Source organism: Balaenoptera physalus, assembly GCF_965194825.1.
Source record: "Balaenoptera physalus genome assembly, chromosome: 6".
NCBI lineage: Eukaryota > Metazoa > Chordata > Mammalia > Artiodactyla > Balaenopteridae > Balaenoptera > Balaenoptera physalus.
The window spans coordinates 87,023,738-87,043,947 of NC_138885.1; the positions used below are offsets into that span (position 1 = coordinate 87,023,738).

General features: G+C 37.0%; 1 protein-coding gene across 1 annotated transcript in view; it reads right to left on the reverse strand.

Annotated features, from left to right (window-relative positions):
- DNAH7 (dynein axonemal heavy chain 7) overlaps window positions 1-20,210 on the reverse strand; it is a 234,348-nt gene that overhangs the window by 119,375 nt on the left and 94,763 nt on the right. Inside the window, exons 27-30 of the mRNA XM_082466856.1 lie at window positions 17,495-17,707; window positions 14,855-14,953; window positions 10,604-10,852; window positions 7,920-8,069 (exon numbers count right to left, since the gene is read on the reverse strand). Of these exons, the coding sequence (XP_082322982.1) occupies window positions 7,920-8,069; window positions 10,604-10,852; window positions 14,855-14,953; window positions 17,495-17,707 (711 nt within the window). The remainder of the gene's footprint in view (window positions 1-7,919; window positions 8,070-10,603; window positions 10,853-14,854; window positions 14,954-17,494; window positions 17,708-20,210) is intronic.

A 20,210-nucleotide genomic window follows, 5' to 3' on the forward strand; every position in this document is an offset into this window, starting at 1 on the left:
ATTTGAGTTGAAGTAGTGAAGGATCTGAGTGCACCTTAACACATTCTCAGACCCTGTGACCAAAGGCATTAATCCACGAGACAGTGGGCCTGTCTGGGCTCAAGCCACCCGTACCCACACTCAGAAGCTAGCTCTGGCCACGCTCAGGAGGCACGGTAGAGCCTGTTATCTCGGAGATCAGCCTCAGAGCAACTTTTCCTCCTGCTGTTGGGTTCCCAGGCCTGCTCGTCTTCGCTCTGAGAAACACTGCCCTGTAATGGTGAGTTGTTGGGCTGTGCAGTCCGAAAGACCTCACTTTTAATCTGATTCTACCACTTCCCAGCTGTGTGACTTTGGGACAGCTACTTAACTTCCTTGAGACTCAGTATTTACGGGATGTAGCTTCCTGGAAAATATAATGTATACTATGTAGCTAAGTGTAAAATGGGAGATATCTCATGATTATTTCTTTATAAATAATGTAACAGCATATACTATCTGGAGACTTCACATGTTAATCTGGGCCAGAGGACATCCACTGTGACAAGAAAGGATCTGAGACATCAAAGGATCTGGGACATCAATGGTCCCAGACCTCCGCCCGCCCCACCTGTGTCTCCTGATTACCTTTATCCAGTAAAGCTGGACACTGGGCAAGATCTCTGGCCCCTGAGAGCGAATCCTTACATGATTCATTGCTCAAGGCCCTTCAGGCAATAAAAGCAGAGCTGCAATTTGATGTTTTTCTGTTATTACACTGACTCATGACTGGCTGGTCCTTAAGTAGGTAGAGAGCACCAAATTTAGGAGGTATGGTAGTCAGAATAAAGGAAACATTTATATAAAAGAAGACTTAAAACAAATGTCTGTAGCCTAGGCCCCTCTTCCTGTAAGACTAGCCTTAGCAAGCTGTCTCCGTGTAATCACAGACCACGGAGAGCCTGCTAACATACGACAACCAAGTTAACATTTATTGGTCTGTGGACTCTTTTTTGTAACACTGGGAAGCAGCCACTCAGTAGGGTAAGCCAGGAGTAGGTAAGTTCCCACTCCCCTTCCCAGCAGCCAGCAGCTGGCACACCCTTTACCTCTTCTGCTTTCCACAGGCAGCTGATTCTCTTCCTAACACACTAAAGGGTAAGTGTTGGAATCTGCAAGAAATCGTTTTATAAAGGTCTGCAATTTCCTCTCTAAGCACTGGAGTCTATCTAACAATTAGTGGGTGTGACACTGACAGCTAGCTGAGCAGCAGGGCACAGGAAGAACGTTATTGAAGGATTGAAAGGATCATGTTATTCAGATGCTCTCCTTCCTGGGTCACTTAGCCTGGAAAAAGAAGATCAGAAATACTCTCCCCAGTCTTCTTTTCTCCTGCCCTCTCTTCTGTGCATACTGAGGAGAAGATGCCTGCCCTCATGGTCTCTGGCCTCTCTGCAAGCACTAACAGTGCTCTTCACAGAAACACTGCCAGGCTATTCAGTAATGTGTTTTATTTATTTATATATTTTTTAACATCTTTAACAGAGTATAATTGCTTTACAATGTTGTGTTAGTTGCTGCTGTATAACAAAGTGAATCAGCTATACATATACATACATCCCCATATCTCCTCCCTCTTGCGTCTCCCTGCCACCCTCCCTATCCCACCCCTCTAGGTGGTCACAAAGCACCGAGCTGATCTCCCTGTGCTATGTGGCTGCTTCCCACTAGCTATCTATTTTACATTTGGTAGTATATATAAGTCCATGCCACTCTCTCACTTCGTCCCATCTTACCCTTCCCCCTCCCCATTCCCTCAAGTCCATTCTCTACGTCTGCGTCTTTATTCCTGTCCTGCCCCTAGGTTCTTCAGAACCTATTTTTTTTTAGATTCCATGTATATGTGTTAGCATACAGTATTTGTTTTTCTCTTTCTGACATATTTCACTCTGTATGACAGTCTCTAGGTCCATCCACCTCACTATAGATAACACAATTTCATTTCTTTTTACAGCTGAGTAATATTCCACTGTATACACGTGCCACATCTTCTTTATCCATTCATCTGTCGATGGGCATTTAGGTTGCTTCCATGACCTGGGTACTGTCAATAGTGCTGCAATGAACACTGGGGTGCATGTGTCTTTTTGAATTATCGTTTTCTCTGGGTATATGCCCAGTAGTGGGATTGCTGGGTTGTATGGTAGTTCTATTTTTAGTTTTTTAAGGAACCTCCATACTGTTCTCCATAGTGGCTGTATCAATTTACATTCCCACCAACAGTGCAAGAGGGTTCCCTTTTCTCCACACCCTCTCCAGCATTTGTTGTTTGTAGATATTCTGATGATGCCCATTCTAACTGGTGTGAGGTGATATCTCATTGTAGTTTTGATTTGCATTTCTCTAATAATTAGTGATGTTGAGCAGCTTTTCATGTGCTTCTTGGCCATCTGTATGTCTTCTCTGGAGAAATGTCTATGTAGGTCTTCTGCCCATTTTTGGACTGGGTTATTTGTTTTTTTTAATATTGAGCTGCATGAGCTGTTTAAATATTTGGGAGATTAATCCTTTGTCCGTTAATTCGTTTGCAAATATTTTCTCCCATTCTGAAGGTTGTCTTTTCATCTTGTTTATGGTTTCCTTTGCTGTGCAAAAGCTTTGAAGTTTCATTAGGTCCCATTTATTTATTTTTGTTTTTATTTCCATTACTCTAGGAGGTGGATCAAAAAAGATCTTGCTGTGATTTATGTCAAAGAGTGTTCTTCCTATGTTTTCCTCTAAGAGTTTTATAGTGTCCGGTCTTACATTTAGGTCTTGAATCCATTTTGAGTTTATTTTTGTGTATGGTGTTAGGGAGTGTTCCAACTTCATTCTTTTACATGTAGCTGCCCAGTCTTCCCAGTACCATTTATTGAAGAGACTGTCTTTTATCCATTGTATATTCTTGCCTCCATTGTCAAAGATAAGGTGCCCATATGTGCATGGGTTTATCTCTGGGCTTTCTATCCTGTTCAATAGATCTAAATTTCTGTTTTTGTGCCAGTACCACACTGTCTCCATTACTGTAGCTTTGTAGTATAGTCTGAAGTCAGGGAGCCTGATTCCTCCAGCTCCGTTTTTCTTTCTCAAGATTGCTTTGGCTATTTGGGGTCTTTTGTGTTTCCATACAAATTGTGAAATTTTTTGTTCTAGTTCTGTGAAAAATGCCATTGGTAGTTTGATAGGGATTGAATTGAATCTGTAGATTGCTTTGGGTAGTATACTCATTTTCACAATGTTGATTCTTCCAATCCAAGAACATGGTATATCTCTCCATCTGTTTGTATCATCTTTAATTTCTTTCATCAGTGTCTTATAGTTTTCTGCATACAGGTCTTTTGTCTCCTTAGGTAGGTTTATTCCTAGGTATTTTATTCTTTTTGTTGCAATGGTACATGGGAGTGTTTCCTTAATTTCTCTTTCAGATTGTTCATTATTAGTGTATAAGAATGCAAGAGATTTCTGTGCATTAATTCTGTATCTTGCTACTTTACCAAATTCATTGATTAGCTCTAGTAGTTTTCTGGTAGCATCTTTAGGATTCTCTTTGTATAGGATCATGTCATCTGCAAACAGTGACATTATTACTTTTTCTTTTCTGATTTGGATTCCTTTCATTTCTTTTTCTTCTCTAATTGCTGTGGCTAAAACTTCCAAAACTATGTTGAATAATAGTGGTGAGAGTGGGCAACCTTGTCTTGTTCCTGATCTTAGTGGAAATGGTTTCAGTTTTTCACCATTGAGAACGATGTTGGCTGTGGGTTTGTCATATATGGCCTTTATTATGTTGAGGTAAGTTCCCTCTATGCCTACTTTCTGGAGAGTTTTTATCATAAGTGGGTGTTGGATTTTGTCGAAAGCTTTTTCTGCATCTATTGAGATGATCGTATGGTTTTTCTCCTTCAGTTTGTTAATATGGATTATCACATTGATTGATTTGGGTATATTGAAGAATCCTTGCATTCCTGGGATAAACCCCACTTGATCATGGCACATGATCCTTTTAATGTGCTGCTGGATTCTCTTTGCTAGTATTTTGTTGAGGATTTTTACATCTATGTTCATCAGTGATGAACATAGTAGTTTAGTAGCCTGTAGTAGTAGTAGCCTGTAGTTTTCTTTTGTTGTGACATTTTTTCTGGTTTTGGTATCAGGGTGATGGTGGCCTGGTAGAATGAGTTTGGGAGTGTTCTTCCCTCTGCTATATTTTGGAAGAGTTTGAGAAGGATGGGTGTTAGCTCTTCTCTAAATGTTTGATAGAATTCACCTGTGAAGCCATCTGATCCTGGGCTTTTGTTTGCTGGAAGATTATTAATTAGTTTCAATTTCAGTGCTTGTGATTGGTCTGTTTATATTTTCTATTTCTTCCTGGTTCAGTCTCGGAAGGTTGTGCTTTTCTAAGAATTTGTCCATTTCTTCCAGGTTGTCCATTTTATTGGCATATAGTTGCTTGTAGTAATCTCTCCTGATCCTTTGTATTTCTGCAGTGTCAGTTGTTACTTCTCCTTTTTCATTTCTAAGTCTGTTGATTTGAGTCTTCTCCGTTTTTCTTGATGAGTCTGGCTAATAATGGTTTATCAATTTTGTTTATCTTTTCAAAGAACCAGCTTTTAGTTTTATTGATCTTTGCTATCATTTTCTTCTTTTCTTTTTCACTTATTTCAGATCTGATCTTTATGATTCCTTTCCTTCTGCTAACTTTGGGGTGTTTTTGTTCTTCTTTCTCTAATTGCTTTACTTGTAAGGTTAGGTTGTTTATTTGAGATGTTTCTTATTTCTTGAGGTAGGATTCTAGTGCTATAAACTTCCCTTTTAGACCTGCTTTTGCTGTATCTCATAGGTTTTGGGTCGTAGTGTTTTCATTGTCATTTGTTTCTAGGTATATTTTGATTTCCTCTTTGATTTCTTCAGTGATCTCTTGGTTATTTAGTAGTGTATTGTTTAGCCTCCATATGTTTGTATTTTTTACAGATTTTTTTTCCTGTAATTGATATCTAGTCTTATAGCATTATGGTCAGAGAAGATACTTGATACGACTTCAATTGTCTTAAATTTACCAAGGCTTGATTTGTGACCCAAGATATGATCTATCCTGGAGAATGTTCCATGAGCACTTGAGAAGAAAGTGTATTCTGTTGTTTTTGGATGGAATGTCCTGTAAATGTCAATTAAGTCCACCTTGTTTAATGTATCATTTAAAGCTTGTGTTTCCTTATTTATTTTCATTTTGGATGATCTGTCCATTGGGGAAAGTGGAGTGTTAAAGTCCCCTACTATGATTGTGTTACTGTCAATTTCCCCTTTTATGGCTGTTAGCATTTGCCTTATGTATTGAGGTGCTCCTATGTTGGGTGCATAAATATTTACAATTGTTATATCTTCTTCTTGGATTGATCCCTTGATCATTATGTAGTGTCCTTCTTTGTCTCTTGTAATAGTTTTTCTTTTAAAGACTATTTTGTCTGATATGAGAATTGCTACTCCAGCTTTCTTTTGATTTCCATTTGCATGAAATATCTTTTTCCATCCCCTCACTTTCAGTCTGTATGTATCCCTAGGTCTGAAGTGGGTCTCTTGTAGAAAGCATATATACGGGTCTTGTTTTTGGATCCATTCAGCCAGTCTATGTCTTTTGGTTGGAGCATTTAATCCATTTACACTTAAGGTAGTTATGGACATGTACGTTCCTATTACCATTTTCTTAATTGTTTTGGGTTTGTTATTGTAGGTCTTTTCCTTCTCTTGTGTTTCCTGCCTAGAGAAGTTCCTTTACCATTTGTTGTAAAGCTGGTTTGGTGGTGTTGAATTCTCTTAGCTTTTGCTTGTCTGTAAATCTGAATGAGATCCTTGCTGGGTAGAGTAACCTTGGTTGTAGGTTTTTCCCTTTCATCACTTTAAATATGTCCTGCCACACCCTTCTGGCTTGCAGAGTTTCTGCTGAAAGATCAGCTGTTAACCTTATGGGGATTCCCTTGTATGTTATTTGTTGCTTTTCCCTTGCTGCCTTAAAAATATTTTCTTTGTATTTAATTTTTGATACTTTCATTAATCTGTGTCTTGGCATGTTTCTCCTTGGATTTATCCTGTATGGGACTCTCTGTACTTCCTGGACTTGATTGACTATTTCCTTTTCCATGTTACAGAAGTTTTCAACTATAATCTCTTCAAATATTTTCTCAGTCCCTTTCTTTTTCTCTTCTTCTTCTGGGACCCTTATAACTCGAATGTTGGTGCATTGGCCCAGAGGTCGCTGAGACTGTCCTCAATTCTTTTCATTCTTTTTTCCTTATTCTGCTCTGCGGTCGTTATTTCCACTCTTTTATCTTCCAGGTCACTTATCCGTTCTTCTGCCTCAGTTATTCTGCTATTGATTCCTTCTAGAGAATTTTTCATTTCATTTATTGTGTTCTTTATCATTGTTTGTTTGCTCTTTAGTTCTTCTAGGTCCTTGTTAAACGTTTCTTGTATTTTCTCTATTGTATTTCCAAGATTTTGGATCATCTTAACTATCATTACTCTGAATTCTTTTTCAGGTAGACCGCCTATTTACTCTTCATTTGTTTGGTCTGGTGGGTTTTTACCTTCCTCCTTCATCTGCTGTTTCTCTGTCTTCTCATTTTGCTTAACTTATTGTGTATGGGGTCTCCTTTTCGCAGGCTGCAGGTTCGTAGTTCCCAGTGTTTTTGGTGTCGGCCCCCAGTGGGTAAGGTTGGTTCAGTGGGTTGTGTAGGCTTCCTGGTGGAGGGGAGTAGTGCCTGTGTTCTGGTGGATGAGGCTGGATCTTGTCTTTCTGGTGATCAGGATCATGTCTGGTGGTAGTTTTGGGGTGTCTGTGACCTTATTATGATTTTAGGCAGCCTCTCTGCTAATGGGTGGGGTTGTGTTCCTGTCTTGCTAGTTGTTTGGCATGGGGTGCCCAGCACTGTAGCTTGCTGGTCGTTGAGTGGAGCTGGGTCTTAGTGTTGAGATGGAGATCTCTGGAAGAGCTTTCGCCACTTGATATTACACGGAGGCAGGAGGTCTCTGGTGGACCAATACCCTGAATTTGGTTTTCCCACCTCAGAGGCACAGGCCTGACACCTGGCCGGAGCACCAAGACCCTGTCAGCCACATGGCTCAGAAGAAAAGGGAGAAAAAAACAAAAAGAAAATAAGAAAAATATATAAAATAAAATAAAGTTACTAAGATAAAAAATTTTTTTAAATATTAAAAAAGTAATAAAAAAAAGAAAGAAAGAAAGAAAGAAGAGAGCAACCAAACCAAAAAACAAATCCACCAATGATAACAAGCATTAAAAACTATACTTAAAAATAAAAAACAAAAAACGGACAGACAGAACCCTAGGACAAATGGTAAAAGCAAAGCATATGCCTGGCACAGTATTAGCTGCTCAAGATACAGGACTGAACGAGAGAGATGATGTACTTTGGCCTCCTGAAGTTTATATCCAGTTGTATTTAAACCAAGCAGGGCATATCATTTCCTTGTCTCAATTCTCTCACCTGTGGAGGGAGAAGAGACAAGGCACCACGCCCCACTCACTGCGCTCAGGGGAAAGCGCTCCGCCTCCTCGGCCTCGCGAGGGCCTCGCCCCGGCACGTGTAGGGCGAGGGTGGCGTACGTAGGGCCCAGAGGCTTGTCTCCTTGCGGCATCTAGGAGGTAAAGGGGGCCACTTTACCTCCCAGCGGGAAACTCAGCGCCCCCGCCCGCAGCCGAGGAACCGGCAGTTTAAAGGCCATGGGCACATGGAGGCGAAGGACGCGGGGGGCTTGGCTCAGACGCTGGCTGGGGCGGCGGCCGGCGCCTCAAGGATCCCAGTAATGTGTTTTAAATAAGTACCTTGAGCTACAAATACAGACGTTTACTTGAAACAACTGAAAAAATCATAACTCTCATAGCATTGAAAAGTGTTAGCACTTACCGATGAAGCAGCAAATGCTCTGAAACTGACAGCGAGGATCCCGTCGGACCATTCATGGGACACTAAATCAAACTGTCCATACAGCTGACCCATGGTGACAGACTTAGGATTTAAAACAGTAATCTGAACCTTGTTTTCTTCCATTAACCCCTTAGTAGAAAAAAAAAGATTTATTTATTTAAAGGAATAAATAATACTGTTTTATTTATTTAAAAGAATAATACTCCAACTGAAGTAAAGAGTTCATTTAACAAGTCTGCAGCAAAGTCATTATACAAAAAATTGATTGTATTTTCTATAATGCCAATGAACTGAAAAATAAAATTTAAAAATACCATTTACAATAGGATTTAAGAGCTCATAGGATACTTAGGAATAAAGTAGCAAATGTTGGTCAAAAGCATATAATATTTACTATTGATAGGTCAACAGGTTACATGTTCTTTTCTGTTTTTCTTTACAAACCTTAAAAATGTTAACACCATTCTAAGCTCACTGGCATTACAAAAACAGGCTTTGGGCTGCAGTTGGCCCACGGGCTGTAACTGGTTGATTCTTACTACAAAACATTCTCTGAGATAAAATTAAATGATTTAAATATAGGCAAATATGAACCGTTCTCAAGTTGTGAAAAAATTAATATTGGTAAGCTGATAGTTTCCACCAGAACCTTGAAAGCTGGTATATGGAATTAATGAGAGATGTTAATACCCTTGGGGCATAGGCTTTTTAAAGTTTTTAATTAATAGACTTTATTTTTTTAGAATAGCTTTGGGTTTACAGAAAAACTGAACAGAAAATATACAGAGATTCACATATATTCCCTCCATCTTCCCGCCCCCTACACACAGTTTCCCCTACTATTAAAGGCTTGCATTGGTGTGGTACATTGTTATGATTCCTCAATTCCTCAGTTCCTCCACTGATATGGATTCATTATTATTAACTAAAGCCCATGGTTTACATTAAGGTTTACTCTTTGTATTGGACACTTCTATGGATTTTGCCAAATACATAATGTCATGTATCCACCATTACAATATATACAGAATAGTTCCCCTGCCCTAAAAATCGCCTGTGCTCTACTTATTCACAATCATTTCTTTTTTATATAACATAACAAGTTCAACTCTTTCCCACACTGCTTTCTGCCCACCACCACTGGAGCTTGGGACATGAAGTACCAAACTGAAGAAAACATGTGGGAATAATAATGTGAAGCAGTAAAAAAAAAAAAAGCTCAAGGTCTTTATTTTCTTCTCTGTGCCCAGGAAGGGAATAACAATGTGTCATCCTAAATTCAGAAGCATGGGAAAGTTCTATCATCTTAGTCAGAACAAAGTTGCTGCCATTAAAGCAAGGTGTTTGCCCCAAATGCAACAAAGCTAGTGCGAAGCTACAGCTTGCAAGCAGTGGCTATGGAGCCTTACCCCTTTTACAATACCACAATGTCACTCTTAGAATTTCCTGATAATGAATCACTTTCGGGCTTTATATTGGACCAGAATACATGCTCATACCTCCATCTTCTTTAATCTTTGAGTGGCACCACATTTGGCTCTTTTAGAGACTTATTTTTTATAGCAAAAAATTAGTCCCTATAAAACAACAAAATAGGAAAAATGCAAACAAAAACTGAGGAAAGGAAGGCAGGAAGGATAAAGGGAAAGGAAGGGAGGAGGAGAAGAAAGGAAACAGCCTGAAAGGATAAAACCATAAAGGAACAGGTGACAGAAATAAGTACATATCAGTTTGTTTGATAATAAATACAATTGAATTAAAATTCCCCTATGAGAAGATAAAGGCCAAACTGGAGAAAATAAAAGTTAAAACTAATTACTCTCCATAAAAAAGTAAATCACAGTGACAGCCAGAGTTACAATTAAAGACATGGGCAAATATATATGCAAGGAGAAAGCAGGGGTTGCAATACTGAAATTAGACACAGGGGATCCAAGGCAAATAATACAAGTACATAATTTTATACTAGCTGAAGGGAGGCTCCACAATGAAGATGTAATGATCACAAATCCCATTTGGCTACAAATACTGAAATATATGAAGCAAGAACTATTTGAAATACAAAGGTAAGTAGACAGAAATGCAATATTAGTTGGAGAATTTAAAACAGCCTCACTCCTTTAGCCTATCAAAGTAGACCAAACTGAGATGTGTAGGACAGGAATTTTGAATAATATAATCATCATTATTTACTACACTTACATATGCATGTATTATATAATGCATGCACATGCGCGCGCGCACACACACACACACACACACACACACACACACACACACACACTTCAGTTCAGTACCTCTAGCAGCCACTAACAAGTTTGCATTACAAATCTAAACAAGAAAATAAAAAATCCTCTCCTAAGAAAGTATAGAAAAGAAAACTGTCAGGTTTTTTTCATGTTTTCAGACTTTTTTCTACAATGAACGTGTTACGTTTATGATTAAACTTTTTAAAAAAAGAAACAAAAGGGCTTGAGGCAAATCTGTGGCATACCCTTTGTATACTGAACTTCCTACTTGCTTGGTATTACTTTTCTAATTTTATTTCCTCTGTATTTTCATAATTTTAAGTTGCTGCATTAAAGTACCCTTTTAAATGACCATACATTCTATCTTGCACAAAGCTGATTATCAATAAATTAATGCATTAATAACACACTTACCTTTTCACATAGATCATTTAGTGCTCCAGCTAAGACACGATATGCACTGGTTTTTCCTCCAAATGGCTCTCCAACAATCATAAAGCCATGACGCACAATCATCATTTCATATATCTGAAGAATCTTCTCAGAAAAGAATCTGGTCATTTGCAAATTCATGGAGTCACAGTTGTCTTTGATGGCTCCCAGCAAATCATTGTAATCTGGTTTTGGTAATTTCACCCCAGGAAACAAATCTGAAGTAATTCCCTAATGATAGATGATTTGGGAATTTACATTATCTATCTATACATTCTCATATTCTCTGTCTCTCTCTCTCTATATATGTATGTATATGTGTATATGTATGTATATGTGTATATGTATATATACATATACATATAGACATATAGACATACATAAACTTGATAAAATTTCTCACATCCTTGTATTTAACATTGATGGAAATAGAGCCATTGAGTAATAGTTCAGTATTTTTAACAGCTTCATAGAGGTATGATTGACATACAGTGAACTGTTTATATTTAAAGGGTACAATTTGATAAGTGAAACCACCAACTCAATGAAGATAATCAACATACCAATCACAGCCACAAGTCTCCTTGTGGCCTTTTATAATCCTCCTTCTCTCCTCTCTTTGCCACCTCCTATCTCCATCCCCAGACAACCAACAAACACTGATTTGCTTTCTGTTACTATTTTTACTTGCATTATCTAGAATTTATTATGGGTGAAATTACACATTACATGTACTACTTTATTTTTTGTCTGGCTTCTTTCACTTGGCATAAAGATTTGGAAATTCACACCTTTCACAGCATATATCAATAGCTCATTGCATTGAAGTAGTCCACTGTATTGAGGTGCCAGTTTTTAAATCCATTTTCCTGTTGATGGACATTTTCATTGTTTCCAGTTTGGGAAATAAATAAAGCTACTATAAACATGTGTATACAAGTCTTTGTATGGACAAATGCTTTCATTTCTCTCGGGTGAATAATGAGGAGTGGAATACCTGGATAGTATGTTGAGTGTGTATTTACCGTTTTAAGAAACTGTCTGCTTTCCAAGGTTGTTGTATTATTATATTACATCCCCCCAAGCAGCGTATGAGAGTTTCAATATTTGGTATGGTCAGTCTTCTTAATTTTAGCCATAGTAACAAGTAACAGTATCTTGTTGTGGCTTCAATTTGCATTTCCCAAAGAGTAACATTTTTGCATGTACTTGTGTGCCATATGTGTATCTTCTTTAGTGAAATGTCTGTTCAAATCTTTTGCCTATTTTTAATCGGTTTATTTTCTTCATGGTAAGTTTTGACCATTCTTTAAATATTCTGCATACAAGTCCTTCATCATACATCTAACATGCAAATTTTTTTCTAGTCTCTAGCTTGTCTTTCATTCTCTTACCAGTGTATTTCAAAGAGCAAACTTTTAAATTTTGATGAGTCTATTTTATGAATTTATTGTTTCATGCATCGTGCTTTTGGTGTTATATTTAAGAAATTTTTGCCTATTCCAAATTCACAAGGGATTTCTCTTGTTTTCCTCCAGAGATGTTGCAGTTTTACATCTTTTTAAGTTAAAAAGTTAGAGGATGAACACGATCTGATTTGAAGGCTTATTCTAAAGATGGGGTCACATTAGTATAAAAATACACAAATGTATCAATGGAACAGAATAGGGAGACCAGAAATAGACCCACACGCATGGGAACAACTCATTCTCAACAAAGACTCAAAGGCAATCCCGTAGAGAAAAGGATTAAAAAAATAGTCTTGAACAAATTATGCTAGAGTACCTGGATTTGTCAAAATAATGAACTTCCATCCATGCCTCATACCATATACAAAAATTAGTTCGATGGTATTTTAATCATTGTAGTGGGTAGTATGTTAATCAGCTTAGCGTCCCTCAGAAATGTATGTGCACCTGGAACCTCAGGATCTCACCTTATTTGGAAATAAGATCTTTGCAGATGTAATTAGATAAGATGAGATCATACTGGAGCCCAACTCCAGTGATTGGTGTCTTTATAACAGAAAGGAGAGGAAGACGCAGACACAACGACACCCAGGGAAGAAGGCCATCTAGTGATGGGGACAGAGTCTGAAGTAATGACAAGCCGAGGAACATCAAAGATCACCAGTAGCCATCAGAAGCCAAGAAGAAACAAGGAAGGATTCTTTCCTAAAGCCTTCAGAGGGAACCAACACCTTATTTCAGACTTGTATCCTCCAGAACTGTGAGAAAATCAATTTCTATTGTTTTAAGCCACCAAGTTTGTGGTACTTTGTTATGGCAGCTTTAGGAAATGAATACAATCATATAATGTACGATTGGAAAGAATTCTACTTCCATATTTAGTGTATGTGAATATATAGAGTTAATTTCAAGGTCTAAGAAACATCCCTTTATAAACTGTTAAGGCTTTTTCATAAGTATTATAGCAACCTATGTGAGAAATACAGCTATTCTTTTTACTCTGAAGATAAAAGTGAAAATTCAGAAGAGCTTAATATGAAAGCATACATTCAAGCTATCCCTTAGAACTGACAAACTACCAGTTTAATCACCCCTAAATTTAATCCTTTAAATACTGTTATGGATTAACTGATACCAGTTCACTGGAGCAGTAAGTTTCCTTGGGGCAAAGGAGAGAAAAAGGCAACGCAGTAGGGTCTTTAAGATCACTCTGCAGCCTAGCTGAGTGGCTGGAATCCCCTCTCCCTCATATACTGGCCATGAATACAAGTTACTTATCATCTCTGTGCCGCAGTTACACCATGTGTAAAATGGGGATAACAGTAGCACCTGCCCCGTTGGCTGCTTATGAGTATTAAATAAGTTGCTATTCATAAAACTCTTAGAATAAGGTCTGGTCCATTGTGAATGCACAGTGTTTGCTAAGTAAACAAAAATATCTTCTCAGATTGTTCAAATTATTTATGGTTAACCTTGAAAGAAGCAGATAATTCCAGATCATATCTGGTAGTCAGTAGTTCTCAACAAAGACCAGTTCCCTTCACTCTCCCGCCAGGTAGAGAGTTGGGAATATGTGGAGCTGTACTTCTGGTTCTCACATTGGGAGAGTCCAGAGACAATGGGGGAGGAGGGGTGCCAAGTGTTCTGCAGCGTATGGGACAGTCTCTCACAACACGGAACTGTCCTATTTGAAAATGCCAGTTACGCCCCATTTAAGAAATATTATTCTTAATATTATTCAATAAATGTTCACTGAATGAATACACAGCTGCATGAGACTACAACTAGGTGAGGTACACTTCCACTTTATAAAAATAAATATAGCTTTTACTCCTGGAAAATCTGTACAGCGTACTAGTACCAAAGAAACTGAGGGAAATTTTTAAGAAGAAAATTTGAACCTATTCCTTGTAGATTTGATCTATAAAACATTAGCACTGTCAACTCTAAATACTAAGGGAAGTCCCTTTCAAAGTGATGAAACATGGTTGCTATGGAGAGCTAATGACACTGGACCATACTACAGTGGCAGCGTCACTTCTCCGCCCTCCCCATGACAGCCTTACGACTTCAGTCTTTACACTTTGGAAGCCAACTGCCCGTACCTCAAGGCAGCACAAGAGAGAGCAACGTCTACCGTGTGTCAGGAGCCCATTCCCAAGCCCTCCCCCAATTTCTTCTACCTGAGAACGGGAAAAGGAAAAGAATGACATCACGTGACAAAACAGGAACTTTAACCATCATTCTAATAGTTCTTCTCAACTAATAATTTAATTTTTAAAATGCAGCAAGATTATGAAGCCTAGTTCTTAAATTATCCTGAAAAAAAGAATTTCATAAAAGCCATTGTACTCTTCTAAAGAAATTAAGCTTATTTATTTTTTTTATTTCTCCAATCATTAATTTGACAAACATTTACCAAGTATCCATTCTGTGCAAGGGATTCAGTGATGTGTTAGACCAATTACTTTCCTCCAGGGAGGAAATTTTAGTGAAATTTATAAGCAAACATGTTTTGTAACTTTTGTGTACTTATTATATTCTGCAGAAAAGGTGCAACTTAAAAATCCCAAGTTGTTAAAAGTTATCCAAAACAACAAAGCTAGCTAAACACACTTCAAATAAAACAGAATGATCTATGTTTCTCTGTGCCATATCATCGTTTTCTGTAGTGGAAGTTTCTCACAGGGAGTTGCAACCATGGATGCTTGATAAATACATTATTAGAAGAGTTTTGATACATTGTAATAATAAATGTTCTTACCTCAAAGAGTGGTAAATCATGGGATAAAAATTTTGGTAGATTTACATCAATAATAGATCTAAGCAGAAGAATTTCTTCATTTTCATTTGGATATTTCAGCTGAAAGAAAATATGCTCATAATGATATCTGAAGCTATTAACTGCACCCCCTACATGTTCACACACACACACAAACACCAGGCTCCAGAGGCAATTTAAGCCCATGCAAAAGTGTTGTTCTTACTTATTTTCATTTAATTGGACTGTTATTAATTTTAGAAACTGATGATTATACTTGTTGAATTTTCGACCAGTTTATAATGAAAACCTAAGATGAACTAACTACGTTTTCACAGATGCCCTGGGTAAAAAGCTATTGGCCATGAATTCCATATAGTTTGGGAGCTGCCATTGCCTCTATATTGGGTAAGAGCTTGCTTGTCCTATGCATTCAAGACCAGCAGTGGGTTGGTAAAGTGAAAATAATCATTAAAAATGGGCAATCATTTTTAAAAGATGCACTTACATTTAAAACATATAAACATTCACTCACTCTGCCCATATTTTGGTGCCAAGGCTTTTTTTCTGAGGGTAGAGTTCTGGACCATTTTTCTTGTCGGAAAAAAAACGCATCAATAATGAATCACCTGCTCTATCCAGTTTTGTTGTGTTTTGGATTTGTTTTTTAAAGATGATCATGCTCTTCAAAGATACTTGGGAGACAATCTAAGTGTAGCATCCTTAAGATTTTTAAGGTTTTCTTCCCAGTTTTATTCACTTTTCTTAACCATACCTAATTCAAAGTCATTTTTTTAGCATTTCATCTTTACTGAGTCTTTCTTAAACAATGAACTTAGTTTTCATAAAAACAAAACTCTTCTTTTCATGCTCATATACCATCAATTTCATTGACAATTAATTAAATGACATAACGACAGTAACATGTCCGACTGGCTTCAGAAAGTTTTGGGAACAAGCCACCTGACTCTGGGTGAGGAACAGCTCATCTGATAGAAAGTGGGAGGGCAGAGCAGCGCGGCGCCTGCTGGCTGCACGCTTAGTACCAGCGTGCTTGAGTGTGATCCCCAGGCAGAGTGGAGAAGCCTTGTTAATACACTAAGTCACTTAAGTAGAAGGTGCTTCAGAAAACTTATGTTAAATTCTAAAAAATCTGTGGTAAACCCAGAGTTTACTAAAAATCTGGTTGAACCCTCAACTTGTTGCTCATGTTCATAAGATGGTTCAATAATTCACAAAAAAGTCTGAACTCAGAAATATTTCTCCCAGCTTCTATACTTTACTCAACATCTTACTCCACAGTTTCTCCTACCATCATGCATTTAGTTTTCCAGAACCCTCTTCTTTTTTCTCTAGAATCTTTCTAATAAATCCCACGCTCCTACTTAACTGGCTTTAACCTTACAAAGTCAGTGATGCCTGGCAATCAAGTTTAGCTGTCTCTAAATTTCCAGGGCCTCCAAAGCCAAAGCTAGTCCTATTCATATGGACTTTGGATCAACCTATCCACATGTAAATTATGAAGAGTCAGAAGTCTCTTTTGTTATTTGAGAGGCTATCATCTTAAAGCAAATGTTTAAATTGCTTTTTGATATAATAGAAACAAACTTCAAAATATTCAAGCCAACACATTCAACAATTTTCAATTAGCTTTTGACAAAGAATGATAGGATTCATTTGCTGCATAACTTTAATAGCTCAATTCCATAGTCAAGATGTCAGTGATGACGTACACTAGGACAATGCATTTTCTTTCCCATTATCTGACCACAATGTAATCATGACATGCCAGGTTAATACAAATTGTTGCTTCTAGTTGCATTTGTTTATTACAAAAAAAAAACAATGACTTGAAGTCATGTTAGGCTAATGTGAAACAGAATATCACCACTATATATCAGAATTCTTGGTAACGTTATTATAGAAGATTAAAATGCATGCCATTGTTTTTAATCACACAAGATATACTTCAAAATCTTTATCTTCTGCAGTCATGAACATGAAAATTTTATAAGCTCCAAAGCCACAGTTTGCATTTTGCTGTTAATTATAGCCTATCTTGCTTACTTTGATAAAGAACAAATGTACAGTTATATTTTATGTTTCTGCAAAAGACTTTCAATGAAAAATTACCCAAGTCTTCAAACATTTTGATTTTTTATCAATATAGCTATGATTTATACCATCTTAAAATGCAAACATTATATTGCAAATCTATTACTGCTAGTCTACAGTTGGCTGCAACTGTGTAATTATATTAAGTAACAATGTCTAGGGGCTTCTGTATATATTTATTAATTATACATAGATTATTTCCTTTAAAGCTATTCAATATATATATGTTCATATATAAATGCTTTCAAAGTATTTCTCAGCAGCAAGGAATTTTACTCCTCAGTAGTACTTAGTTTCATACAGTTAAAATTGTGGAATGGAACTCAAATCACTGATCACATGTCTAAGGTTTTACAAATCATAAAATGTCCTTTTTCACGTGTGCAAATAATTAATTACGTTAGTACGATAACTGAACTTTTTTTCAGTTGATGAAACTAACCAGTTAGTGTAACTCTTGTGAAGACACATGGTCCTGAGATTTATAAACAGGAAATGAATGAGTAAGAAGCCACTTGAGTTTTCTACCTTTAGATTCCCAGCTGCGGTGAGCACTGACTTCACGGCTCTCATTCCATAGTCATAGTGATGTTGTGATGACAACTGCTCTGAACACAGGCGATACGTAGCCACAATCTTTACCGACAGTGGCCGAGCTGTGACAAAGCCACAGGAGTACAGGACTATTTCGGCAATCATGGCATAATCAGGCACCATCATTGCTACTGTCCGAAAGAGTGCCTATGGGAGTGGAGAAAAGGTGCTTTTTGAACAAGACCATCATGAAGATAAGCCTCCTCTTTCCTTCATAGCATGTTACAATGTTATAGCTTTTCTGCAGTAATATTAAGTTACAGTAGCCAGATCATACAGATAAAAACACTTTAAAATGTGATTTCTTGTTATTGTTATATAATAAATAGATCATTAACTTTTAATATAAATGTGTTTCCTTAAATTATGCTTTGAGAACGCTTCAAATTTCTACCATACCTAGACCTTTGGCGAATTATTAATTTACTTAAGTGTTAAGTATCCATTACATTCTATTTTTTGTGGGAAGTAACATGTTATAGGGAAAAAGCAGACTCTGCTGGGATGTCCACGAGCCGGGCTTCTCATCTGGGCTGGTGAGAAAGTGCCTCGTGTTGGGAGACTGGGCTTCAAGTGAAGCTCTCTAGGCATCTATTTAATTAAATGATTTGGGTCTCATCAGGTAACCCCTAATAACAAGACTATGTTACATAAATGATGTAATTTGAGATTTTTTTTTTAACGTTTTTGAATCTGCAGTCACCATGTCAGTCTTTCACCAAGCATAATAAAGGGAAGAAACTGAAAATAAGTCCTGGATAATTATTACTAGAGATAAATCAATTTGCCAAATTCTAAAGATAATTTTTTCCTCATAGTATTTTAAATATTGTGGGACAAATAAATGTTGTGTGATGGAAAGTAAATAGAAAACTGAATAGATTTTAAAAGAATAAATAAGAAAATTTAAGTTTAAAATGTTAGTATGTGTCAGGATTTACTTCAATAGCTCATACATGAAAACATGGCTTTCTTGTACTAAAGCAGGAGAACAACAGTGTTCTAGAAAAATGATAATCATATTCAGATAGTGAATAATAATTATAGTAAATAACAATTTACTATAATTCAGACAGTTCAGACAGTTTATAAATACCTGCTGGGAATTAGCTGAATTACCAAAAACACAAGGCAGATAGAAAATGAGGACATTTTGCTTAAGTGATCTGTTATGACACTAAAGTTGAGAATAAAAGATTTGCATCAAGCAAGATCCTTCCAATGTGTTACATTAATTACTAGCTAGAGGCCTTAGTACTGCTATTTTATCAATAAGGTTACCATTCAAGAAAGGCAAGAATAAAATGTTAAAAGTATATAGCATGAGCAAATAATTCGTAACAGAGAAGCTTAAGCAAGTGCTCTAAACCACTACATACCTGGGAAAAAAGAATGCAAGAGAATTACTATACACATGGTACCTCTTTTAAAAGGTAGGTTCTCAACAACTTTTTTTTAATGAATAAAATAGAGAATGAATGAACTAACAAATGAGTTAGCTGGTCAATGGCTAGGTTAGGGTGATACAATCTTTCTACAATAGTACAAATTGCTACTAGCTCGGGATCAACATCCAGGTCTGTGTGTCAGGTCTCTGACACACCAGGTACTTTACAAATTCCTATTCACATTCTCTTAGCACTATTAGCAAAGTGGTTGTGGAACACCATGAAACAGACATATCAGTGGCCAAGAGAACAAAAACTAAAGTATGGTACAGAAGTTCCAAGGAGTTATCATGGATTCTTACTTATCACAGAGAAAAGCATCCTCATCAAAATATTTTTTAGGCCTAAACTGTTATGGTGGTAGACATTCTCATTCATTGATTCTCAAACAGAGTGTGTGAAATACTGATATGATACGGTTTGGGATCTGTCAGAAATAATTTTTCAGTAATAGCAGTAGGTTTAAGGGTAATTTAGTGCTTTAAAAAATTAATTTGGATTCTGGGTTAACCAATGGCATACTTTCTTGAGTGTAAAAAAAAAAAAAAAAAAATGGGAGGGTATAGATCCAGGTAACCTGCCAGGGCTTGAATAAATTCCAGTACATGTAATCAATGTGAGTATTACCCTCCATGTTTACCTCAGCAGAAATAAATGATTGAGAATAGTTATTTTATTGCTTCTGTCCTATAGAGTGGACGAAGAAGGGTGGTACATAAGGAATTACATACACTTCCTAGAGTATGCTTCCAAAGGACTACATTTTAGAACAACATCAACAACAAAATCTCAAGCAATAACTTCTTACCATTTCTTCCTTTAAGGATTGGAAATAGATTTCATAAATGTGACCTGTTCAGGAATTAGCTAAGTATTAGTTGAGTGAAATGGAGGATTCAGGATCTAGTTCATTTTTTTCCTCTGTACTAATAGGGTGTTTCATGCTACTTACTCTGTGGAAAGTTATGGATCATGTTACTGACTTTGTGACATCAGAAGATCTAGAATATGCCTATTTTCCATACTACCCAAAGCAATCTACAGATTTAATGTGATCCCTATCAAATTACCCATGACATTTTTCACAGAACTAAAACAAATAATCCTAAAATTTATATGGAACCATAAAAGATCCAGAATTGCCAAAGCAATCCTGAGAAAAAAAGAACAAAGCTGGAGGCATAACCCTCCCAGCCTTCAGA